Source organism: Camelus bactrianus, chromosome 1 (genome assembly GCF_048773025.1).
Source record: "Camelus bactrianus isolate YW-2024 breed Bactrian camel chromosome 1, ASM4877302v1, whole genome shotgun sequence".
Classification (NCBI taxonomy): domain Eukaryota; kingdom Metazoa; phylum Chordata; class Mammalia; order Artiodactyla; family Camelidae; genus Camelus; species Camelus bactrianus.
Window position 1 is genome coordinate 126,660,905 of NC_133539.1, and position 25,421 is coordinate 126,686,325.

Consider the following 25,421-nt stretch of genomic DNA (forward strand, 5'->3'; position numbering starts at 1 on the left):
CGACCGCTGAGCACCGGGTTACAACCCCACGTGACCCTTGTCGTGTTTGGCTTGGGCTCTGGGTCTGGCCTGATCATGTATTCTTCCAGCTGAGTTCCAGAAATTCAGAGGGTAGACTTAGAGAGGCTGCGTTTGGAACCCGGTGTGGAGACGGAGGGTCCTTTATGCTGAGTCCCCTCAGCCTAATCACTGTAGCTGAGTTCCAACACCACCCAGGCCCCCAGGGTGGCCGTGGAGGGAGAGCAAGCCTGGCAGGTGACCCAGGGGTCCCACTGCTGTGCCCCTCCCTTATCTTTGTTCCCTTTCACCCCGGAAGGTGTGATTGTCTCATGTCATGGTGACAAGCCATCTCTCTTCTCTGTCAGGTGGGATCCCCACCCCCGCTCAGCCTTCTTTCTGCATGGATGCTGAAGGACCAGGCTCACTTGAAGTTCTGAGTTTGAGCAGTAAGGTGGAAACAAAGAAACCAATGGAAACAAAGAAACAAGTCATTGTGGCAAAGCTCCCCACCACAGAGAAGCTGCCCTGAGTGGAAGGGAGGGTGTGGGCATGCCCATTTGTTTCGTGTCTCCCAGTGCTCTTCGCTTTCTTATTGCAGACCTGCATGGTTACAACAAAATGATCTGCAAAACTGAAAATATTTACTCTCTGGCTTTTACAGAAAAGGCTGACCAGCCTCTGGTTCCCGTACCGGTCAACTGATTGGAGTACCTTTCCAGTTTGGAAACATCTGGGCAGGCCCAGGTTTGCAAAATTCTTTAAGAGTAGTTATGGAGTTTTGCTTCTAAACATTTTTATGGCTGTATACTTCTGAGCTGAGGTTGTGCTGTGTAATTCTGAGCCGGGATTTTCTCAAACTGTTTCTTATTTCTTATACCGGACACCCCTAAATTCCAAGGGGAATGGGATGGTAAGGAAGCCATGGAGTTTAGGAAAAAGATACAGATTTCATTTCCATTTAAGCATCGATGTATCTCCATCCTAGGCAGTATCGGTTCTGTGGTATTGATAGGGGAACTAAATAGCAACCAAATTTATAGAAAATAGTGGGTCATTGGGTACACAAGTTCTCCTTTTCAACATTTTTGTAGTGTTTGCAGTTTAAGATGACCGTTCCTGAGAAACAGGCAGCCTCTTAGAAAGAAATAGCATTTTCCCTGAACCATACTCAATTTTTATTTCGTAGACAGCAGGAAGGGCAATCACACATCCAACACTTGGGGACCTCAAAGATAAAACGTAACTTTCTGGGAGCACACTCCCCCCGTCTCCCTCTGCTCTTTTCACTGTCCCATTGTCCCTGAAGGCTCTTTTGTATCTTCTGCTCATGACTCCAGTAACTCTTCCTTCTCTTCCCTCAGCTGGTAAGTTTACTTTTCTACTTTGACCAAGCAAACTGAAGCCAACAGAAGAGAACTTTCATCAGCAACTCTCAGCACATCCGCTCGCCTTCTGATGTCTGTGACCTCACTCTCGCTGCCCCACCTCTTATTACAGGTGACACCGAAAGCCAGATCATCCAAAAGTCACCAGGGGGCCCATCCATACAATCTTCTCCGGGCTGTCACTCCCACATCCATCCTCTCTGTCACTACCTCATCTATTTTGTTCTCCTGCTAGATGGCTCCTATCAGTATATAAAAGTCCATCCTCTTAAAAGAAACAAACAGCACTCCTTGACTCTAATTGGCCCCCACCAATTGCCACCCCATGTCTTTGCAGCAAATCTTTAATGAGTCGTTTAAACTCACTGTCTGCATATTCTCTTGAGCCATTCCCTTTTGCACCCACTCTGGCTTTTCCCCTGATCCCTCGCTCTATGGAAACTGCTCTGTCAAGGCCATCAGTGACCCCACGTTGCTAAATATAGTGGTCAGTTTTTAGTCTTCATCATGCGTGGCCCTTTGGCAGCATTTGACCCAGCTCTTCCATTTCTCCTCCCCCGTGTTCCTGCTTCACTTGGCCTCCAGCCCATCGCTCTGCTTTCGATCCACTGGATGGTCTTTTGCCAACGTCTCCTCTTTTTTCCAAATATTTACTGCGAATGTGCCTCGGAGTTGGGTCCTGGGTCTCTCCTCTCTCTCACTGCTATACTTTTGGTGGAAGCAACCAGACTTGGAAATTGACATGCCATCAATTTCTCGATTTGTCCAAAACTCCCTGATTGGCCTTTTCCATTTGGAACTCTCTCCCTGATACTCATATTCTTTTTCTTTCGTTCATCTTGCTTTCACATTCATACATATGTTCTACTGTGTAAATTACTTTTCCAAATTTTGAATCAGTCCATACATATCATGTGAAATGCTCAGATCTCTATTATTTCCACTAAGATGCTTATTCTACCTTAGAACCTTTCTGCATTTCTGTATTTATGTCAATAAAGTGAATAGTATTTCTACAAGCCTCATAGTTAAACAGTGTGTTTGTTTGGGGCTACTATGTAACATGAAATAATGATACATCAACATAGTCCTTTTTCATTTAATTTTATGTAACACCAAGATGAGGTTTTTGCACTGAAGACGGTTTCATTGAAATTTTACCTACGTTATGGACAGTCAGTTTATGTGAAAGCCCTCATTTCTCCCCTTTTCTGATATATTTTCCATTTGGCTATTATAACATATAACTTGGCATGAAATAAAATTCCAAATCCATTCACATAATAAAATTAATACATTTAAATTATATTTTTTAATGTTAAAAAGAAAGAAAAAAAACCCCAGACTCCTCTACCTATTAGGCATTTCTGTGGCAATATCTAATAGACTCCTTAACCATGACATTGAAGAACTGAGCTGATTCCAGCCCCTTTCCACCTGCTCAGCCCCATCTTGTCCCATCCCCTGTGGATGGAGAGGACATCCATCCCATTTTCCAGGTCCAGATGTTGGAACCATGTTCTCTCTCTCTCATTCTCTTACACACACACAGACAGCAAATCCAGCTTGTTAGAAAATTCTGGCTACTCTGAATTCATTAACCACGTACTCCCTGTTCCCCACCCTCCTAGGAGCCACCTTCAACCCCTTGTTGGACACCAATTAGCCTACATCTTCCATCTTTGCTTTTCTACAATCTCATCCACACAGAGTCAGAGGGAGCCTATAAAAGCATACATTGAGGGGGTGGGTGTAGCTCAGTGATACAGTGCATGCTTAGCATGCATGAGATCCTGGGTTCAAACTACAGCACCTTCACTAAAATAAATAAATTAACCTCCTCCCAAGAAAACCCAAAACAAAAGCATAAATTGGACATCACCCATCCCATCAAAACTCACTAAAAGGGTCACCATTCCATTAGGAGCCAAAGTCGTCCCAAAGTCTTCGAGGACCCGGCCTGCTCTGCCTCTCCGCCCACACTCTCCCCATCACTCTGGGGGCCTCTGGCTCCGGCTCTTCCTTCTTCCTCCGGATCTATTCTGCTTCAAGTTCATTACTCCTTGAGATCTGCCAGGATTGCCTTATTCCCTCCTGCCTGCCTCCCACCCCACCACAATCACCTGAGTTTGCTCATATCACTCTTATTTTTCCCCAAGCTCTTGCTACCCCCATCATGTTGCCTGTTTTCTCTGCTAAAACTCTGAGCCCCCAGTGATGGGGAGTCGTGTCTATTTTGTTGACTAATAAAGCCCAAGAGCCTTGGGAATGGGTATAGTTACTAGATTCCCATAAGTAGTAGGAGCTTATACAGATTTGCTGAATGAATGCAGAGGTCCTGGTCCAATTCGATGGAGCACTTCTGTGTCCTGCTCAAAGATTAACTCTCCTTTCCTCCTGAGAGAGGGTGACCACTTCCTTGGTGATCAAAGGCAAGATCTATTTTCTTTATGCTGTTAACCTTATGCGGGGAGATTGGGGGATCTTCATTTATATTTTAAAATTTGATTCACTCTGCAGTTTGTCTCCTGTCTATGTATCCTTTTGAGAAACCGTTTATGAGTGATCATTCTTCCATCAGATTGAACAGGATCCAGGGGGAATTACCAAGCCTGTCCCATCGGCCATCCTGTGTGTCATGTCCTGTGACCCAGTGGATGCTCAGCACGTAAGTGAACCAACAGGAGTGAGTGAAGAGATGGGAACATCTCATTATTGTGGTGGCTGCACTCTGTCCGATGCCTTGAGATTTGGGGAAGGGTTTACAACTGCGGAGGCGAGATGTCAGGTCCTCTGTGCTCTTCCTGAGTGCCCTGGCCTTACCCATTCCCCCAGCCCCCTCTGGGCAGCCAAGCCCAGGAGCTGGGCCACCGGCGATTGTGCTGATCAATAATACACCTCACCCAAAGTCCGGGGGTAAGAGCGGCCAGCACAACTGGTTGTAGACTCTGAAGTCAGGTCCTTGGAGGAATTCCTCACTGAACAATGTTTTGGACCTTTTATTTTTCTCTATAGCCTCCAGCTGAAGAAACAGATTGCCTTAGGTACATGAAAGGTGAGGACACCTACTATCCCCATGGAGCCCAGGTGGGGCTGGGAGTCTGCTGTTTGTACAGCCGGTGGGCTCGTGTTGCTTTGGGCATCCCTGTGCCTGAATTCCTGCAGTACACTCGGTGGTAAGGACGGGGGTGCCTGGCAGGGAGGGAAGCGGGTCGGGGGACTACACAGCTGGGGAGACGTTAACCTGGGGTGAGCGGGAGCCGGCTGATGCATGGAATCTCGGTGCAGGGAACTCTCCAAACTCAGAGAGGTTCCCACTCCCGCAGGGTCCCTTTGATCAGGGTGCTAGGCTGTCAGCACTGCAGGGTCCCTGTGAGGATCATGGTGCCTTCAGGCAGTGGGAAGTGAGGGGTCCAGTGGCAATTAAATTAACTGTGCACCCAAAGCCAACCCCCGTCTCTTTCAGCCTGTTTCCTAATCTGCAAAACTGGAATGATGTTAACCATCCCGCAGGTTTGTTGATGGGCTGGGACACACTAGACTGCCAGGAGCTGGAATTCCTCTGTGCCCTGATTGTAATCCTTCCTTCACACTATTTACTCTCACAAGTTCAGTCTCTCTGTCTCTCTGTCATTCACTTGTAACTTTCTCTCCTGCTCTGGTTTCATTTGATTCCCACCCTCCTCCCAATCCCCAGATGAGTGAAATTAGTTTCTGTGTGTCAGTTCCAAATTCCCGGGAAAGATGCTCTGTCCCCTCTGGATTGGTTGTCCAACCCATCAGTTGCAGTCAGAGGAGTGAGTCCCTCTGTGACCAGAGGAGGGGCTCTGCCCAGCCCCCCAGCCACCACTGTGGGAGCACATAGCTTTCCGAGGAGGAGGTACTGGCTGTGACTTGGTGTCACTAAGTATGAATTTATTTCTCCTCTTGCCCCAGCTTCATCCTCCTAAACAAAGATGAAAATTAAACACTCCCGAGATTTGTGTCATGGAACACTCAGGGTGGGGGCTAAGAGGGCTGGATTCCCTGCTGAGTGTAAGGGGCTACAGTGACTCCCCAACGAGAGCCTGTAAAGGAAACAGCACCGGCCCCACCGGACACTTAGGGTGCTGAGTCTGCGTGACATTGAGCCAGGCTTCTGACCACAGCTCAGGGGTCTGGTCTGACCGGTTAGTCTTTGAAACCAACCAGCTTTGGATTCCTCAATCCCTCCCTGAGGTTTTACCTGAACCACGAGCTTCTGTATCTCTGAAGACAGATGATGAGGACCCTTCACGTAAGGCATTTGCACAGCCCTGTGCGGGAATTTGTGCTGCACGGTCTGCCCGGCGAGCTGACCAAAGTTCGTATTTTACTGATCTTAGAAATAGTCTGGTTTCCTGATGCACTGTTTCACTGAACAAGCAACAGAAGCCACCTCTGGCTGATAAAAGCAAAAAAGGGACTTAATGAAAAGATACTGGGAGGGTGCATGGAGTGGCCCAGACCAGAGCCGACCCGGGGGCCGTAGGAGATATTGGGGAGCCCCAGGCACCAGGCTGCGCAGGGTGCTACCGGGCCCCCTGCTGCCCCAGCAGGGACCCCCCTCCTCCTGACACTCCACCTCACTGCAGGTTCATGTCCCGGCAGGGCCAGGTCACACTGAAGCCACCAGCACACACCTCAATGGGGGAGTTGGCCCCTTCTCAGCTGAGGGCGTGCCTGGTGTGGGGAGAGGCCCAGTTAGAGGAAGGCGGTTCCCCTACTGTTCCAAGTTAATGCGCAAGTCAGTGTCCATCACTCAGGAGAGCCGGGCTTGTCGGACCTCATTGTGGTGACTAGGCCGTCTGAGTTCACGTATTTCTTTTTAGGTTGGAAGGCCCAAGAGGGAGAAAAAGTGGAGGTTCTAGTACTTATTTTATATTTCCCATGTACCAGGTGCGGTAAGCAAGCCACTTCAGACAAGGCCCATAACAACCACATTAATAGGCCACGGAGAAAGTCATGCAGTCAGGCCTCTGCAGCCCCGAAACCCGTGTCCTCATCAGTTCCGTAGTTACCAGTGGATGTTGTAGGGATTTATGGGACTGTGTGCTCCTGTGGGGGCTGGGATGTGTGTGTTTAAATCCACATCTTCAGAAACTCGGCCAGAACCACAGCCACTGATTGTCTGCATGGAGGCAGAGGAGGGGAGGCTTCCAGCCTCTGGTCCAGCTCGTGTGGAGCTCAGAAGTTGCTCCTTCTGTCCTGAAAACAACACCAGAGCTGAGGGAGCTGCAAACCCACTGCTCTTCTTAGATCCACAAGAAAACTGAGGGGGAAAGCTGCTCCCAACACAGAGAGGCAGCCGGGCAGGCTTGGAGAGTCACAGCTCCCAGGGCAGAACCCGCTTTTGTAAGAACCCCGGGGGCAGGCAGATTTAACAGGTCCCTGAGGCCAGCTGGAGGCTCAGCGTGGGGAAGTCCGAGTGTGACAACTCCAGGGGGCCAGTCAGAGGGGCCCCCTGCTCTTTTTCATGCATTTTACCTCCAGGACCGTATCCTGTTCTCAGAGTGAAGATCATAGGAAAACTCCTCATGGTTCCTGCCAGGAAAGGAAAAAATAGCTCTATTGAAATACACCCAGAACATTCTCTTCCATTGTGGCGGGTTGTGTTTTTTTTTTTTTTTTTTAATGAGAAATTATTTTACCAGAGCCTAACCTACCTGGGGGAAGGGAAATACCTTCTGTGTCACCCAAATTGGGGTGGGGGAAAGAGACACACTTGTGGAGGTCACAGCTCAGGGCACAGGCTCAATGAGAACTAATCACAGGACTACAAATGCTCTGCTCTGTCCCGCTCCCCCAACACCTTACCTCCATGTCAGTAGGGCCCCTGTGTAATAACAGGAATAAAATTAAAAGAAGTAAATGTCTCAGGAGTGTCTAGGGAAAACCCAAAGACAGCGGGGAGATGAAAACAAGGACACACGGTTGGCTTTAGCCTCTCGCACGAATAGCTGTAGCAAACTACACACAGCCCAGCCCCAGTAGATAAACAGAAAACCTCACAGAAGAAACTATTTATTTTGGTTCTCTTACCCAGTGCATTCCATGGTGCATCCTCGCCTAGAATTGAGTGGAAGCAAGTCCATCTCAGAAGGGACATACCTGAAGAGAAATGGCTTTCCAGACTCTGAAGGGCAGAGAAAGCACCAGCCTGGGTTAGAGAAAGGTGAGGGGTGGGGTAGGGGGTGGGCTGCCTTCTTCCCCAAATAAGGAACCTTCCTGAGGCCAGCACAGTGGGAGGGAGGGCCATAGGGTGGAAGCAGCCAGACTTCTTCCTGAGAAGTGATAGGATGCCTCCAAGGGACCATTCAGGTGCCCAAACTCTGTCCTGATGGTAGGAGCCAGTCGGTCTGCCTCAGAGCCCAGGACTGAGGTGGGCGCACAGCAGGCCGGTCTTACTTGGCAGGATCAATTTCACTTCTCCGAAACCCCGTGTAAAACATGAAGCGTGGACGACCTGGTGAGCACAGCTCTGCCCTCAAGACCGGTTTCAACTCCTCTCTTCCCAGAGAACAGCATCTCTGAGCCCGTCCTGGGTGACTTCACAGAGATCACCCTAGTGGCCCAGGCTAGTGACCGGGAACATGTACCTTCCTGCAGCCAACCCCAGACGTCCACTGATGCATCATATACTGGCAAAGATGTGAGTTCCTGTGCATTGGTCTAACAGCAGAGACTCTGCCACAGGCCCAAGAGGTGGTGTGTGGGACAAGCAGGGGTGCAGGAGTGTACGCAGTGCAAAGGTGTAAGTGGTGGCAGGGGTGCAGGGGCTGTGGAGGGTGCAGGCAGTTCAGGGGATGCGGGGGTGCAGGCAGTGCGGAAGGGCAGAGAGTGGCAGGGGTGCAGAGGTACAGGGAGTGTAGGGGTGCAGGAAGGTGCTCAGGCACGTGGCCAGGGTCAGAAGGCAAGTGCACATCCTCGCAGTCAGCCTGACCCCGGGAGATTAGTGCAATGGTCTGGGGTGGCGGAGGGGGCGGCGGCGGCGGCGGCGGCGGCGGCGGCGGCGGCGGCGGCGGCGGCGGTGGGTGGGAGGCTGCCCGGGCAAGCCGGTCGATTTCTTCTCTTCCCTGCAGCCTGGCCTGGGGGGGCGTTGGCCGCCGGAGATTCGCCAGATGTTGGACTCCAGGTAAGCTTGCTCCTGGGTGGTGGGGCGGTTAGGTCAGGGGGCGGTGGCAGCGGCAAGGGGGCGGAGCGGGGCTGCCCCTGGCGAACTGATGGAATAGCTGCCTTCTCCCGGCTGCCGGGCCTGGGAGCGGCCTCTGCTGCCCCAGGTCGCTGCACACACCTGTCCCACTCAGCAAGCTGAGTGGGGAGTGGGGGCGGTGTCGTTAAGGTGCAGGGCCCACGGGGATAGGGGGGCTGCCGCACGGAAGCCGGTCAATTCGCTCCGCTCTCCCCCGCGGCGGAGCCAGGGGCGGCTTCTGCTGCCGTAGAGGCGGGACGCCGGTCTCCAGGTGAGCTTGGTCCTGGGAGGCGGCGGCGGCGGCGGCGGCTGGGGGTTGGGGTCCGTTCCAGGGAGCTGCTCCATTTCTTCTCTCCCCCGCGGCCTGGCCTGGGGGCGACCTCTGCCGCCAGAGATTTGCCTGAGGTCCGACTCCAGGTGAGCTTGCTCCTGGGAGATGGGTGCGGTGCAGTCAGGGGGCTGGGAAGGTGGTGGCTGCGGGGATAGGGAGGCTGCCCCGGGGGAGCTTGAGGATTAGCTCCCATGTCTGTGCCGCGTGGCCTGCAGGCGGCCTCTGCTGCGCCAGGTCCCGGGACAACCCTTTCCCACTTTGCCTGCTGGGGGCGGGAGGCAGGGTAGTCAGGGTGCACGGGTGGCGGGGGTCGGGGGCCTGCAGCGGGGGAGCGGGCACATTTGCTCCCATCTTCCCCGCGGCTTATCCTGGGGGCGGTGTCTCTTGCCCTGGGTTAAGAGACACGTGTATCCTAGTCAGCCTGGCCCCAGGAGGCGGGCGTGTTACGTTGCGGGTGGTGGCAGCAGCGGCAGGTTTTCCCATGGAGCCGGTCCATTTGCTCCCATTTCTCCCCATGGTTTGCCCTGGGGGCGGTCCCTGTTGTCCCTAGTTCGCCGGACGTCCATCTCCAGGTCAGCCTGCTCCCTAGAGGTGGCCACCGTGAGGTCAGGGGGCAGGAGCGGTGGCTGCTGTGGGGGTAGGGGGCTGCCTTGGGGAGCTGGTGGATTGGCTCCCGTCTCCCCGATGGCCTGGTGTGGGAGTGGCCTCTCCTGCCTCAGATCACCAGACACACCTGTCCCATTTAGCCTGCTGGGGGAGGGGCGCCCTGGGAAGTGCCTTTAAAGTGTGGGGGAGGCGACGGCAGGGGTAGAGGACCTGCAGCGCGGAGCCTGTCAATTTGCTCTCCTCTTCCCCACGGCCAAACCTGGGGGTGTACTCTGCTGCCCAAGAAGCCGGATGCCCGTCTCCAGGTCAGCTTGCTCCTGGGAGGCGGGCGCGATGCTGTCGAGGGGCAGAGGCAGCTGCGACGGCCGGCTGCCCCGCCTAATGGGGCCACTTCTTCTCCTCTCCCCTGACCTGGCCTGGGGACGGCCTCTCCCGCCCAAGATTAGCCTGAAACCCCACACCCGGTCAGGTTGCTCCTGGGAGGTGGGCGCGGTGACATCAGGGGTTGGAGAGGAGGGGGGTCTGCCCCTGGCGGGCTGGAGGATAAGCTCCCATCTCTCTGGAGGCCTGACGTGGGGGTGGCCTCTGCTGCCCCTCATTCCCGGGTCACCCTTCTCCAGGACATATTGCCCCGGGGGTGCTGTAGGCTGCGGGGGCGGCGGGTTGTTGGCGGGGGTATGGAGCTTGCCGCTTGGGAGCTGGTGGTTTAGATCCCATTTCCCCCGCAGCTTGGCCTGGGGGCAGCCTCTGTTGCCCCAGGTCGCAAAGCACTGTTTCCCTGACAGCTTAACCACCGGAAGTGGGCAGGATGTGCTGAGGGGGCGGAGGCAGCCGCCAAGGCAGCGACGGAGGGGGCTGTCCCTGGCCAGCCGGTCAATTTGTTCCCATCTCAACATTTGCTGTCCCAGTTTCGCAGGACGCCCTTCTCCAGTTTATCCTTCTCCTGGGAGGAAGGCTCAGTGCATGCAGCCCAAGGTCTGGGCTCTCCCCTGGGGAGGGGCAGAACTCTCTTCTTCTTCTTTGTCTTTATTCTTCAGCAAAGTGGTTACTGGCCCCAATTCTTAATTCTGAGAAAGTGTAGCCTGTGTTACGGAGGAGCTGCTGGACAGTGAGGTTTCTGGGTGGGTTTTCACATCACCTGATGCCCCAGGCAGGCAGGAAATCTATTACTTAGAGCTTCTTAGTCTGGAGTTGGGGGATGGCCCCGCCATCCTCACCATGCTTTTTAAAAATGTGTTACTCCCCTCTTTTTCCTAGGTGACATTTTAGGTTATTGGGTCCCAGATTGCTGGCACACTCATCCCTGTTCTCAAACATCTTTTAAACTTGGGTGAAGTGATAAGTTGGGGAAGAAGATGATTTACTGAAAGGTAAGAATACTTAAATTTGCATTAAAGCTACATTCTGTCAATCTTTCTCAAATGATTTTTCTCTGATTCTAAATCCATGACCTAGTGAATGTTGTACTCCTGTGTAAATCATTGATCTTCACATCACACTTGTTGAGTGGTCAACGAAATTTGTTATTTAGATTATTCCTGAAAGGAAAAGCTCAGGCTTTTGAGAATTCCTTGTCTGATGTCACCCAGGCAGTCACAGTAGAAGACAGAGCTGATATAAAAATCCCTCACCTGCCTGAACTGCAAAACTTCTGGGATTACTGATCCCTGAAATGCAGGTGACTCTTGATGATAATCTGGGGGATGGTTTACATGATCAGATTCTTCCAGTCCTGTAAATGGGTTCCGTGGCCCCAGCCCCGGGAGAGCTGGTCATAAGGGCCATATCGTGAGGGGTGGGATGGGAAGGCAAGGTCTAAGAGCTGGCATCACTGAGATTCCACACTCGCTATACACAGACCCCAGAGCCTAATTGTTGTCAGGTTCTGTTCTGGATTTGAGAGTGTGTTCGGACATGATTCTTGCCCTTCAGGGGTCACTGCCTGGGTGGAAGTAACCTTTACATAAATCTGGGGAGGATGACAATTAAGTAGATGGGCTGTTATGATTCTCAGTGTGCCCAGGCTCGCTCTTCCAGGCACTCGTGGGACTAACGAGAGTCATGTTATTCACTCATACACTGATTTATTACCCTTGAATTGATCATTTGTCCCACAGTAAGTGAAACAAGCGATGAGGAACCTGAGTTTTGTCCCCTTTCCTAGCACTGATTGTATCTGTCAGTCAGGCGCCCTGCGTATGCATTGTGAAATGGTGGTATTTCTTGCCCAATGGGACTGCACTGTCAGTTCTGAGAATCAGGGGAGACACGTGGGTAGGACAGCACACTGACACATATGGCACCCCCCCCACCCCATGAGACAGCATTGTCGATGCTCAGGTGACCCGAAGTAGACCGCGGTGCTAAACCTGAGCATGTTTAGTGATCTTGGTGGCTATGAAAATACAGACTGCCGGTCCCTACTTCTGGAGACTCTGAGGGTGTGCACCCCAGAATTCTGCATTTTAAGAAGCACTTTAACTAATTCTGATGAAGATGATCTGAGTGTCCCACTGAGAAACACTGGTGTGCGATGCACCAGTATTGAGGATTCTCAGGGAGCGATGACTTTTCAGGATGGTCCAAGGGCCCTCACGAGACTTTTGCCTTGGGTGTAATTGTATGTGTTCGAAAGTGATGTCTCTCACTTCCAGTGCTTGTCAGCATGCTCTGTGCAGGGATTTGCTCTCAGCAGATATCAAAAACTATAAGTCTTCAGGTCACCGAGCTAGAGTGTGAGCGATCTTTTATTTTGGTTTTCTTTATTGCAATGCGGAGTCTCCCGAGAAGAGATTCAGACTGAACAGCTTTGTGTCGGACTTTGGAAGACCGCTGGTGCCCAAGGGGTTCTCTGGCAGCACAATGACGAATCTAGGTCCCTCTTTCACTGCTACGTCAATGAAGTGGACCGCTTGGACAAGGCCAAAGCTGGTATCCCAACCATAGCCCTTGACAGTGATGTTCGGCTCCAGGAAGCCATCAGATGCAGCAGGTGGCCAGAGGAGGAGCCGAACGGGCTCATGAAATGTGACACCCCCAGCTTCATCAACACGGACCAGAACTCTTCCTTTGGGGAAGATGATCTCCTGATTTTGGAACCACCTATTGTTCTAGAAAATAAGCCAGTTGCCCAGACCTCACACAAAGACTTGAATTGGAAATGTGCTTTGTCAAGTGTTTCTCTGAAGATGTGAAGTCTGTCTTTGTATGGCAGGAAGTCCCCTTTCACAAAATTGTATGTGTTTGTGTCTGAGAGAGAGAAATGGAGACAGACAGAAAGACGGAGACAGAAGAGAGCCCCCTCAGAAGAGAGCTAGTTAAGGTGAGTTTTTGTGCCTTAGTAAACATTTGGGGTTTTGGGGGGAACAAAGTATTTACACTGTCTCATTCTCCTCGTTGGAAACCTTGGCCCCGTCCTCAGTGTCAGCGGCCTTGAACGGGGGTTGCCATGGTGCTTTTCATCTGGCGCTGCCACTTCCACGCTCTGCCTTTAGCACGTTGCTTTGCCTCCCAGGGCTGCCACCCTTTAAACTGTAAGGTGAGGAGTCTGGAGTAGATGATCCATCCCAGCTCTGCTGTTTTGCAAATTTCTGATTTCGTATTCGGATGAGGCTGGGATACACCCAGAGCAGTATAAACCAGGCCCTACCTCCTGTCTCTTGCTGGGGCATCCCTCAGGTCTGTGCCTTCTACTCAAGCCTTTACTGAGCCCAGCTTTTGTCAGGAGCCCAAGTGCCTACCGGGATGGCAGGAGACCTGTCTCTCGTGGTCACGGTGGCCGACATTTCTATTGGTTGTGCTGAAACAGCTCTTCTGAGATCCTCCGGCCACCCTTGCTCCAACCTGAGGACAGACCTACCGTTCCTTTCCTAGGAGGAGGATCAATCCATGCTGCATTTTATGACAATCCTGTCCCCAGGAATGCACGGAAGGTTATCAGCTGAGTGAGGGGAAGTGCCTCTGTGTCTCTGTGTCCCTGTATCTCTGTCTGCTCACAGTGCCCTGCCACCGGCTACTGAACAAGAAAAGTGCTATACACCATGCTGTGTCTTTTGCAGATGTGTAGGTGATGGTCTTGTGGCTCATGTGTGGGCTTTGTGCTGGGATGGTGAAGGGCTTATAAATACCTCATCAACATGTATTCGAGGTGACCTGGTGCCACACAGACTTGATTCATGAAGGCATCAAGCCTGCACACTGGTTTGGAAACAACTTGGTTTTGATCAGTCACACTGCATGCATGACTCACTGCTGATCTCTGGGTGGTTTTTTCATTTTAGATTTATTCACCCAGTGTCTTGCTTAAGCTGAAAAATACATTTATTTCACTAGAATATTCTCAGATTCTTTGTTTTCACACATCCAGTTGTTTAATTCCTTTAAAAATCATTTTGTGTTTATAATGCCTCCTAATATCTATCATCTCTAGGTTCCCAGTGGCCTGAGCCATGCACCAGATTTGATGTAGGAACTGTTCCACCAAAAGAAATCCCTTTGCCATAATATCTTTTGAGGAAAATATTATTCTTTAAGGCTCTAACAGTAAATCGTAGAACAAAGCATGGAACATTTATTGTAGTTAATACATGTTCATGCAAAAAGAAATGATATTTTCATTAAACAATGTTGATTTTAATAACTTTTACTAATGTGAATATTATTACTCATAATTTAAGTAACCAAATAAAACCACAGTTATTTATTATGAAGTTTGAAAACTATTTACACTGTCTCTCAATTAGAGGTAGCTTTATTAGAAGACTGAAAGGTATTTAAAAGATGGAAAAATACCCATGATGACACCATCATTTTTATTAACTAAATATCAAGAACTGTGCAGGGTTAAGATTTAACCCTCTGCAAGCTGTCAAGTTAGCATGAGGTAGTTTGTGGATGCTGCCAGAAGACAGGAGACTCCCCCAGGTTCAGAGACAAAGAACTTCTTGCCAGCACAGCAGGCAGCTTGGGGTTCATGTTCATGTTGGTTCCTGAGTTTCTTTCCTGTTGCTGTTGTAACAAAGGACCACAGACTCAGTGGCTTAAAGCAATACACATTCATCATCTCACTGTTCTATTGTGCAGAAGTGCAAAGTCATTGTCAGTGGGCTAAAACCTACGTGTGGCCAAGGCTACGTTCCACACCGAGGCTCTAGGGAGGGATTCGTCTTCCTACCTTTCCCAGCTTGCAGAGGTGTTCACACTCCTTGGCCCAGGGCCCTGTGTCACTGTGACCTCTGCTGCCACTTTACATCTCTGTCTCTGACTATATAGATATAAAGGAAGAGTCTTCTACATCTGGTATGGACCCTTTTTCCTAAATGGACATTGTATCTCTATTTATGTGCAGATTAAAACCCCTTCCCTCCAGGGTGTGGTGGCATCAGCTCACAAGATTACCACTCTGGGCTTTAAGTGTCCTCTTTGTATTGTCACCTGGGAACTTCTCTTTCCATAGTTAGCTCTGTGTTACATTTGTTGTTGTATTTTACCTGGCATTACTGAAAGTTTTACTTAAAAGGGATCCTAATTAGCTCTGTTTACCTGTTTCCAGAGCTGAAAGCTTCAGTTCTCGAGTATCTGTTTGATTTCTCTTAAAAATACATTCCAGTATATTTCTCTGGTGAAAGTCTTTACCCTGTTGTCTATTCTCCCATAATTTCCTTATTTTCTTGAATATATTAAAAGTATTTCATAGCCTTTATTGGTAACTCTGATGCCTACATCACCTGGGGGTTTGCATCCTTTGTCTAATGTTTCTTATTCTCATATTATCCGTTATATAGTCTTGACATGTTGCATGTCTTGAAATTCTTTATTACATGGCAGACATTGCAAATGAAAAATCCATATGATATTTTCCGTGAGAGGTTTTCTACCTTCCTGTTAGGCAAACAGGGTGAGGGACTGATCATGTCGCTCCAATCAGGCGCTGAGGTGGATCAGGACTGAAGTGCCTTTTTTCTTAAAACAGCTTTGAGGTACACTTGGCAAAGTAATTTTCACACGTATAAAGTGTACAGCTAATACGTTTTGACATAAGTATATCCCCAAGAAACCATGACCACATTCAAGAGAGTGAACATACCCATCACCCACAAAGCTTCTCTCCTGCCATTTGTTGTCCCTCCCTCCCTCCCCATCTCTTCCCCTGGAAACCATTGATCTGCTTTCCATCACAACATATTGGTCTGCATTTTCAACATCGTTGTATGAATGGATTCATGCAGTATCTACTCTATGTTGTCTGACTTCTTTCATTCAGTGTAATTATTTTGAGAGTCATCTGTGTTGCTGTATTAATAGCTTATTTGTCTTATAGCAGAGTATTGTTTTGTGCTGAGATTTACTGAATAGTTTGTTGTGAGCAGTGTTTGGATAGACCATCATTTGTTTCTCCATTTACTTCTTGATGGATGCATGGGTTATTTACAACTTGAGCTATTATAAATAAAATTGCAGTGAATATTTGGTTACAAGTCTTTATATGGACATATGCTTTTCTTTTCTAAAGCACCAGATGAGGAATATCTGGGTTATATGGTAGATAGGTATTTACCTTTTTTAAATAAACTGTAAAAGACTGTTCCAAAATTGTTGTACTATTGTAAATTCCTTGTGGTGTGTATCAGCTCTGCTTGCTCTACTTCCTTACCAGCACTTTGTAAGGTCGGTCTTTCTAATCGTATTCATTCTTGTATGTATGTGTACTAGTATCTCACTGTGGTTTTTAAAAGCATTTCTCTAATGACTAATGGCATCTTTAATCAGCATCTTTTCATATGCTTATTATCCATCTGGATATCTTTACTGAAGTGTGTTTTCTGGTCTCATTCATTCATTCAGGTGTTTGCATTATTATTGAGTTTTGAGACCTCTTTATTCTGGATCAGATACAAAGAGAGACCTTTATCAGATATATGATCTGCAAATAGCTTCTGTCTATGGCTTGTCTTTTCATTTTCTTAGCAGTGTTTAGAACAGCTTTGAAGAGTCTTCATTTTGATAAAGTTCACTCTATCAGTTTCTTTTTAAAATAGATTATACTTTTGGTGTCATAGCAAAGAAATATTTGCCAAACCCAAGGTTATAAAGCTTAAGCCTATGCTTTTTCTCCTAGCTGTTTTGTAGTTTTAGATTTCCTATTAAGATCTATGATCCATTGTGAGTTAATTTTTGTATATTTTGTGAGGTGTGGATCAAAGTTCATTTTTTTTTTTTTTTGCATATCACTCTCTAATTCTTCCAGCACCACTTGTTGAAAAGATCCTTTCTCCACTGCATCCTTTTTGAGAATCAATTGTCTATATAAGTGTTGGTTTAGTTCTGAACATTCTATTCTGCTCCATTATTCTATTTTCCTGTTTTACACCAACACCATACTTTCTGATTACTGTAGTTAAAAAAAAAAAAAAAAAAAGCTGAAAATCAGATAGTGCAAGTCTTCCAACTTTGTTTTTCTTGTTCAAAATTGTTTTGGATATTTGGGATCCTTTGAATTTTTATATGAATTTTAGAATCAGTTTTAAAATTCCTTACATCCTGTTCTGCCAAAATTCCACCCATGTCTTTGGCCATCTTCAAAGCCACATTTTCTGAAGAAGTCTCTCTAGATCCCAGATGAAAGGAATTTCTGTTTCATCTGTGCTCCAATCACATTTGATAATATTTGATTACATTTATTCATATTTGGCTGAATGTACTTGTGTGATCTTTCCTGCCATATAGTAAATCTCTCAAGATTTGGAATCTTGACTTGGTTCCCTCTGTCTGCTGAGAAAACTAGTTCTATGCTTTGCAGGACAGCGCCCTGCAGTAAGAGCTATCTGCAAGACACATCTAGCTCATTGCTTGCATATCGTCAAGGAATCCTGCAGATTTAGAATTGTTTATTGATTGTTGTCTCCAAGACGGCTCAGCCTTTTTTATTTCTATTGCTACTGCTGCAGTTTCAAAGGACAATGGGCTAATTATTTTCCAAATATCAAAACATACTGTAATTGAGTTGTGACGCAAATTATGTGCTGCTGTTTCTTAACAACCTGCTTAGTGTTCACAGGTACCTTCACTCATGGAACTTTTGGGAGAATGTCATATCCTCAGAGATAGCAATGCTGTCTTTGGCGACCTGAGCGGTAGTATCTGAACTCACTCCTGCTGTTTTTCCAGTGCCCCCTGTAGCCCTCCTCCAGCCCTCCATGGGGGGCCTGCAGTTCTGCCCTCGAAAATCCTGTTTCTTCTCAGGAAGAATTCCCTATGAAGCATATTCATGTCCTTCTTGTGGGGACATTCAGTCCAGAGACCTGACAGCAGGGGAAAATGTTTAGACTGCTTTTGGTAGAACGTAAATTCTTCCATACTTGTTAGAAGCAAATCCAATGAGGAAACTGTGTTGGCATCTAACAAATCAGCATAAATGTCTGATGAGGAAGATCAGCTTCCCCATCCCACTCAGGCGTCATGCTGATGTGACACTCACCTTGGCTAACATTTTCTCCTGTGAGCAACGTGAAGTTCAAGACGTTATGAATGGCTTTTTGTTTTTCTTCCTTAGTCTTTCCACATTCACTGTGTCTGGTGAGATTATATGTATCCTGCTTATTTTCAGCCCAGCACTAAGCTTTTTAAAAGGATCACGTGTTTAAAAGGCTAGTGGACAATTTGTTAGAAGATCAAAATCCTTAGACTTTGGTCCTAGAGTTGAATCTTGGTTACTGGTGAATGAGAATTCCCGTTAAAATTTTAAATTCAGTGATATAAATTTTTAAAAATAGTTAAATATTAGTCAATTTCATTAAACACTATAGCAGTTATTTACTTTTAAGCCTGTCTCTGGGGCAATTTTGCAATGATTCCCTCCCTTTATTGATTCCCTCTTTATCAGAATCCTTGAGAGGTCCCTGTCATCATTGTCAGTATCATCATCATCATCACCATCATCATGGAACTGATTCCTCTGGGAGATTCTAGGAAAATAAAGAGCTGGACGGGTTTATGTGCAGGTCAGTGTGTGCATATACAGTAAGAACAGTTGTCAGACATTAGATTCAAGATACCCATTCCATTTAGAGAAGAATGTGGTCATGAAATCCTGATGTGCTGAATGAAGGAAGTGATGGGAACAGGGTAGTCAATGGAAAGGAGGAAGAAGTGAGCGAAGCGAGGAGCATAGGTCCTTGGTCAGGTGATCAGCACATTGGTGAGAATGAGGGGAGTGTGATGGCAGAATCATGTCCCTCCCCGGCCACAGGGTAGCCACCTTTGACATGTTACTGTACATGGCAAAATGCATGACAGATATTTTAGGACAAAAATCTTAGAGGATTTCTGTCTTCTAAATTGTCTATCAGTTAGCATTTTAAACCCATGATACATTATTAAAGATTAGTGCAGGGGGACAATTAAAAAGGATTCATATAATCTCACCAGACATACTGAATGTAGAAAGGCTAAGGAAGAAAAACAAAAAGTCATTCATATGTGCCTTGAACCATAAAATGCTCATGAGAGGAAATGTTACACAAGGTGAGTGTCACAGCCACATTCATAATGCCTGAATGGGATGGGACAAGGGGATCCTGAGATGAGACAATAGGGTGAGTAGCCTGGATTGTCCAGGTGGGCCGAATGTAATCACAGGGGTCCTTGAAATGGAGGACATTTCCCAGCTGAGTTTAAAATCAGAGGGAGGTGTAGCCATAGAGCAATGTTCAGAAAGGCTGCTGACCATGAAAATGGAGGAAGTCGTGGGGCACAAGCTAAGGAAGGTGGGTGACCTCTGGAAACTGGAAAAAAACAACAACAACAAGGAAACATTCTCTTCTAGACCCTCTAGAAGGAATGAACCCTGCTGCTACCTTGAATTTAGCCCAATGAGAACTGTGTTGGATCTCTGACCTCCACAGCCATAAGCTGATAAATCTGTGCTGGTTTAAGCTCTTAAGCTTATGGAAATTTCTTACATTGGTAAGAGGAAAATAACATAGTGAGACGTAGTGTAACGGATTAAAGGTATAGGATGGGGTGTGGAGAGGATTCTGACATTTACAACTAAAAAACCACCAGGTGAAGTGGGAAGGTGTTTTAAGGAAGACCTACCTGGCAGGGCTGTTAAGCAGACTGGAGCGAGGGGATCATTGGAGTTAGAGGAATCAATTAAATCTCTACCAGAAAAGTAAGGAATAAAATGTAACAGGGCTTCAGTGATAGTGGATGTAGGAATGGAATTGGGCAGAGAGACATAAATATTATTTTGAAATTAGCTACAGGTTTGATGACTGCATGTTGGGGAGACTTAGCCGATGTGTGGACTGAATGTTTGCATCCCCTCAAAATCCATATGTCGAAACCCCATCTCCCAGGGTGATGGTATTGGGAGGTGGGGCCTTTGGGAGGTGATTAGTAGGATAAAATGAGGTCATGAGAGTAGAGCCCTCATGAATGGGATTAGTGTTCTTATACAAGCCCCCAGAGTGCTTGCTTCTCTCTGCTCTCTGGGATATGAAGATATTGGGAAGACAGCCATCTTCGAGCTGGCAATCCTCTCAAGGATACATTGACCTTGAAAGTCTCAGCCTCCAAACCATAAGGAATATGCTGGTTGTTTAAGCCACCCGACCCACGGTAATTTGTTACAGCATCCCAGACTGACGAAGACAGTGGAGAATGCCTCTGAGTTTGGCACTGATTGCCTGGAGAATGCTGAAACCCAGGGAAGTGGGCAGCACAGATGTTTACTCATTTAATCCTGCCAACACAGTAGGAGATAGAGTCTACATATTCCTCGCTACTTAAAAGGTAAGGAAAAAGAGGCACAAATAATAACAACGACAACAAAAACAACAATAATTTGTCCAAGATTCACACAGAACCCCCTGGAGGCAGAGTGAGAATTTATACTCAGGCAGGATGGCCCCAGAGCCCCTGTTCATAACTAATAAGTCAGATCACCTTGCTTATGTGGATCAGTTTTTTTCAACTGTGATATGAGGGTACTGTGTCCAGTAACTTATAATTTCAAAATACTTCACTGTAACGGAATCATTAGTCACAGGCCTTACAAACCACAGAAACCTACACATACAAAAATAACTCGTTAGGTCAAGATAACCAATAACCTTTTTAAATATTATACCTGCTGGGCCTTTGCAATAAAATGTCTTTTTATAATTCTGTCTGGCTACAGAATAACTTCATAATCCTGCATGTTGCTGGTGGCTCCCATGTTGGACAGCACGGGCCTAGAGATTTTAAATTACTTGCCCAGACTCGCCCAGGAAGCTCGTGGTGGAATCCGAGCTATAGTCTGGGACTTTTCCTTCCTATCCAACAAGTCCCTCATGGAAGTTTAGAAGCTTCTCCTTTGGTGCCCAGCTGTCTAGCCGTACTTATAACATCTTGTCAGGTGTTCCAGCCTGCTCCTGAACATCAGCCAGAACCCACTTCTGCTCTATTTTGTCCATGTAATACCTTCTAGCAACTTCCATTGCCTTCTTGGCATCAGTTCTTACCTGGAAGGGTAGTGGCTAGAGGTGGAAATGTGTCCACATGACAGGTTTTTCATAAACATAGCAGGAGTGTTCAAGAGAATAAAACGTCAGGAAGATGAGTAGAAGCATGTCATTTAATATACCAAATGGGTACTTTCAATGTCTGTGTTTCCGAGTCCAGGCTTGTTCTGCTCGTGCATTACAGGCCAATAAATCAGGAGACCAGGTTTTGGGGGCAAGAAATAGCGACTTTAATTTGGAAAGCCACCTGAGAATTGGTAGAATAATGTCCTGGGGAACCATCACCCCAAGTCAGATTTCAGGCTCTTCTTATATTAAAAATGGGAAGTGGGAATGCTTGGTTGTTGCAAACTTGGTGTATGAATTCTTTGTTGTTAGAATCCTTTGTTCTTGCAGCTCTTCACCTGGGTCACATCCGTGTAAACCTCCAACAAACAAATGTTGTTTTCTATTCTGTAACTTGTTATCTTTATGTGAATAGAAAAGTGTTAATATCCTTCAAAGTCAGAGCCTTGAGAATAGGGTCTCCTGTATATTTCAGGCTCTAGGCAACATTGTTTTACAAAAGGTGCAGAACCAACAAGTCTAAGCCTAGGAAACAGGGCACAAGTTTAAAGTCAAAGGAACAGATCTAATATGGAGTCAGATTTTTTCTTTCCTACTTCAGTAGTGCCATGGAGAAGGCAGTTTGGGCAGCTTTTTGTAGGGTCCTGGAGGCTTCTCTCTCAGCCTCTGTGTGCCTCTGTTGAAAACCCTTCATAGCTATCTGGCCTGCTGGAAAACCACTCCGCCTGTTTTGCCCTGAAGATGTGTTCTGTTTATAACTGATCTCTACTTCTTGGAAAACAACTCAATAAAAACTCATTTGGTTTTCCACCAGCCATGGGCAGGGGTGAGGAATAGCACTTTATTATTTTATGAAAAAAAATAAAAGAAGTCTTAAAACAGCACTGGGCACATAGGAGAGAGTCAATAAATGCTTCCTGGCTAAAATCAAAAGTGATGGCTCAGTGATTCCATGGCTGCTGTATTTGCTGAGCTTCCTACTCCTTTGCTCCATTACACATTTTTTTTAACTGAAAAAGAAATACATGCATGTGGTTAAAAAATTTCAAACAGAGCACAAAAATACACAAGTGAAAGAAGTTTTCCCTCATCCTCTCTTCTTTCAGCCCTCCCTGGAGATGCCACTGTTTACAATCCTTTGTGTGTTTTGCAGATATGCTATGCACATTCCGACCTATGTATGTAAATTCCTTTAAAGTATTACTTATTTTTAACTTAAAGGGATTTAAATCCTCAAGTGTCTTCTGCCCTGGTAATAGAAAAGAACAAATCTGACTCCATATTAGATCTGTTCCTTTGACTTAACCCTGTGCTCTGTCTCCTAGGCTTCATCTTGCTTGTAAAACAATGTTGCCTAGAGCCTAAAATATACAGGAGAGCCTATTTTGAATGCTCTGACCTTTAAGGATATTTAACACTTTTCCATTCATATAAAGATAACAAGTTACATAATAGAAAATAACGTTTGTTTTGTTGGAGGTTTACAGGGATCTGACCCAGGCAGATAGCTGCAAGAACAAAGGATTCTAACAACAAAGAATTACTACATCAAGAAGATTGCAAAAACCAATCTCGTAGAAAAGGAGCCTGAATTCTGACTTTGGGAGATGGTTTTCCAGGACATTAGTTTGCCATCTAGGTCTACAGAATGTTGCTATTCCATGCCCCAACACCTGGTCTCCCAACTTACTGGCCTGTCCTGCATTAAGGAGAATGAATTTGGACTCAGTAACACTCCTATCTTCCTAGCAAGCTGGGCACTGGAATTGAGGGCAGCTATCCCACACCCAGGGAAATACTGTGAGCCCTTGATGGTTCCCCGAGGGTGGGGAGTGGTTTACTCAGGAAGGATGGGGACTAAGCACCAAAACTCAGGCAGTATGCTCCTTTTGGTATCTGACCTTGTACCTCCCGCTCCCCGCCAGCACAACACCTGGGACAGTGGAGGTAAGGCAGAGATCTTGCCTGCCTGTGTCCCAGCATGTAAAAGGGGAATATGTACTCTTTCCAAGGTAGTTCTGAGCGACAACACCTGCGGGTGCTTGGTTCCCAGAGCAAAAGGAAACCCAGCTCCGCTTGGGGGCAACGGGTGTGATCCCCGTAGGGGTCCTGCAGAGGCCTTGGGTGGAGGGCTGGGCCAGGGAGGTAAAATATGAGCTGCGGGCCTTGAAGGGTTAGAGAAGTGTGCAGAGGCAGGACTGCTGCCTCCTTCAGGATGCCCCCAGAGTTAAAACTATTTCTCTCCATCTCTGCTACTCTCCTCCACCCTCCAGATCGCTGCCTTCTCTCTGCTCCTCCTGTCCATGTCTCTCCCTCCACTTTTCCCCTTCTCGCCTCCTCCTCCCATCTTCTCCTTCCCTCGCTTCCCCACCTTCTCTTGCAGAACCCAGAGAGGATCGCTGGCCCTGCTGCGCATGCGCAGTCTGTGCCAGCTGGACCGAGGGTTGGAAGCTGCAACTCCGAGCCGGGGATCGGCCCCAAAGGCTTCTCAGCTCTTTCGCCTGGTAGGACTTTGGCTCCTGCCCTGGCGCTCCGGCCACAGCTGTCCAGGGCCAAGTGTGCACCTGCCGCCTCTCGCCCCAGCCGGGCTCCCCTCAGTCCGCGGCTGGCGTCCCCTTCCCCTCTCCCGCCCGCGAGTCCTCTCCTACCGGGCTGCCTCTCCTCGGGCGCCGGCCCGTCCCCGCCCCTAGGCGGGCTGTGTACCGGGCGGGCGGGGTCTGCGGACCCGGACGGGGGCGGGTGCCTGGGGCTGGTGCTGGCCTCCGAGCGGGGCTACAGCCCGCGTTCCCCCCCTCGCTTTCCCTGCCCCGCGACCCCGGGGCTGCCCTCCTCTCCCTTTCCCGCTCCCTGGGGACCAGCTCAGTGGTGTGGGCGCTGCTCCCCGGGCTGAGAGCCTCCGGCTGTGAACCCCAGCTTCTCCTGGTGGAGTCGGGAAAAGGGAGCGTCAGTGCTGAGCGAGCTTCCGTCTCCTCCCTCAGTGTTTCTGCCCCAGGTAAGTACCTTGAACACTTTCACGTGTTTTGATGGCGGTGCTTGATGATGTCACTGTTTTTATAGTGAGAGGGATTACAGTGTTGAAAGCAAGGCTTGGTTCAGTTAAAAATGAGCTGAAGGCATGAGGCTGTGACATCCTCCATCCTTCCCTCTCCCAGGGTGAAACGTGTGGCCGTCGATCTTAAAAAGATAGTAACAGTCCCTAACTAGCCCAGCCCAGCTAGGGTGTGTTAACAGGAACAGCACCACCAGAGGCGTTGGAGACTCAGGGACTTTGCAGTCCTAAAGAGCTCCTGGCAAAATTTGGTTTGTTTTGGTTTTTTTGTTCTTCTTAAATTGTGGGGCAGACTAGTAGTATAGAGGGAAAAATAATTGTCAAGAAATATTTTTTCATTTTACATCTTTATTGTGATATTGTTCACACACCATGAAGTCCACCCACTTAAATGCTACAATTCAGCAGCTTTAGCATATTCACAGTGGTGCAACCATTAATATTCCAGAACGTTTTCATCACTTCAGAAAGACCAGTGGAAATGAGTGACCTATCCACGCCTTCCCAGTGCTGGTTCTAAAGAAGTTTCTTGGTTGTTCCTGACCATAAATTATCTTGTTACCCATAAAAAATCTGGTAGGAAATCTAAACAGAATTGTATTGAATCTGTCTATCAAAGCAAGAAGAATTAATGTCTTTATGGCATAAATTTCTTCTACCCATGAATATATCTCGGACCCTATATTTTCATATTTCCAGAGCCTGGCCCATGGGAAGTCCTCTTTAATTGTTGGGTTTGTGAATGATGAGATTCTATACATCGTTAGTTGCAACTGAAGCCTTTCACAAAAGAGAAAAGTAAACTCACTGAAGCCAAGTGACTCTCTGATGGTCAGAAAGAGTGACAGCCAGTGCTGGAGTGATCCAGTGGACTTGGTGTTTGTAACCAGAATTCTCCAGCACCTACAGCTAAGGGGATCAGAGTATTCTTTTATTTTTTCTAAATGGCGTTGCTTTTATTTTTACTTATTTTTTAAAATTATTTTTTATTGAAGTGTAGTCAATTTAGAATGTTAGTTTCAGATGTACAGCAGAGATTCATTTATAAACATATGCATATGTATCTACATATGTTTTAGATTGTTTTTAGTACAACTCATTACAAGAAATTGAATATAGTTAACTGTGCTATATAGTAGGTCCTTGTCATTTATTTTATATTTATTAATGTGTATCTGTTAATCCCCCTTTTCCTGCCTGCTAACCACAGTTTGCTTTCTATGTCCATGAGTCTATTTCTAGCAGCACCGTATTTGCTAGTAATATA

The 25,421-nt window shown here is 47.4% G+C and overlaps 1 protein-coding gene across 16 annotated transcripts in view; it reads left to right on the forward strand.

The window, feature by feature from the left end:
* LOC141578895 (uncharacterized) overlaps positions 1 to 25,421 on the forward strand; it is a 137,484-nt gene that overhangs the window by 1,291 nt on the left and 110,772 nt on the right. Inside the window, exons 2-14 of one of the 16 annotated variants that reach the window (XM_074372695.1) lie at positions 366 to 744; positions 1,362 to 1,497; positions 3,967 to 4,053; positions 4,401 to 4,561; positions 4,852 to 4,898; positions 7,450 to 7,578; positions 7,922 to 8,055; positions 8,486 to 8,538; positions 10,318 to 10,507; positions 10,790 to 10,902; positions 12,311 to 12,854; positions 20,167 to 20,326; positions 23,379 to 24,097. In XM_074372695.1, the coding sequence (XP_074228796.1) occupies positions 1,456 to 1,497; positions 3,967 to 4,053; positions 4,401 to 4,561; positions 4,852 to 4,898; positions 7,450 to 7,578; positions 7,922 to 8,055; positions 8,486 to 8,538; positions 10,318 to 10,507; positions 10,790 to 10,801 (855 nt within the window). In that variant the 5' untranslated portion in view covers positions 366 to 744; positions 1,362 to 1,455 and the 3' untranslated portion in view covers positions 10,802 to 10,902; positions 12,311 to 12,854; positions 20,167 to 20,326; positions 23,379 to 24,097. Of the gene's footprint in view, positions 1 to 365; positions 745 to 1,361; positions 1,498 to 3,966; positions 4,054 to 4,400; positions 4,562 to 4,851; positions 4,899 to 7,449; positions 7,579 to 7,921; positions 8,056 to 8,485; positions 8,539 to 8,820; positions 9,013 to 9,816; positions 10,508 to 10,789; positions 10,903 to 12,310; positions 12,855 to 20,166; positions 20,327 to 23,378; positions 24,098 to 25,421 lie in introns of those variants that run through there. The other 15 variants (XM_074372750.1, XM_074372703.1, XM_074372709.1 and 12 more) reach the window with 15 other exon arrangements.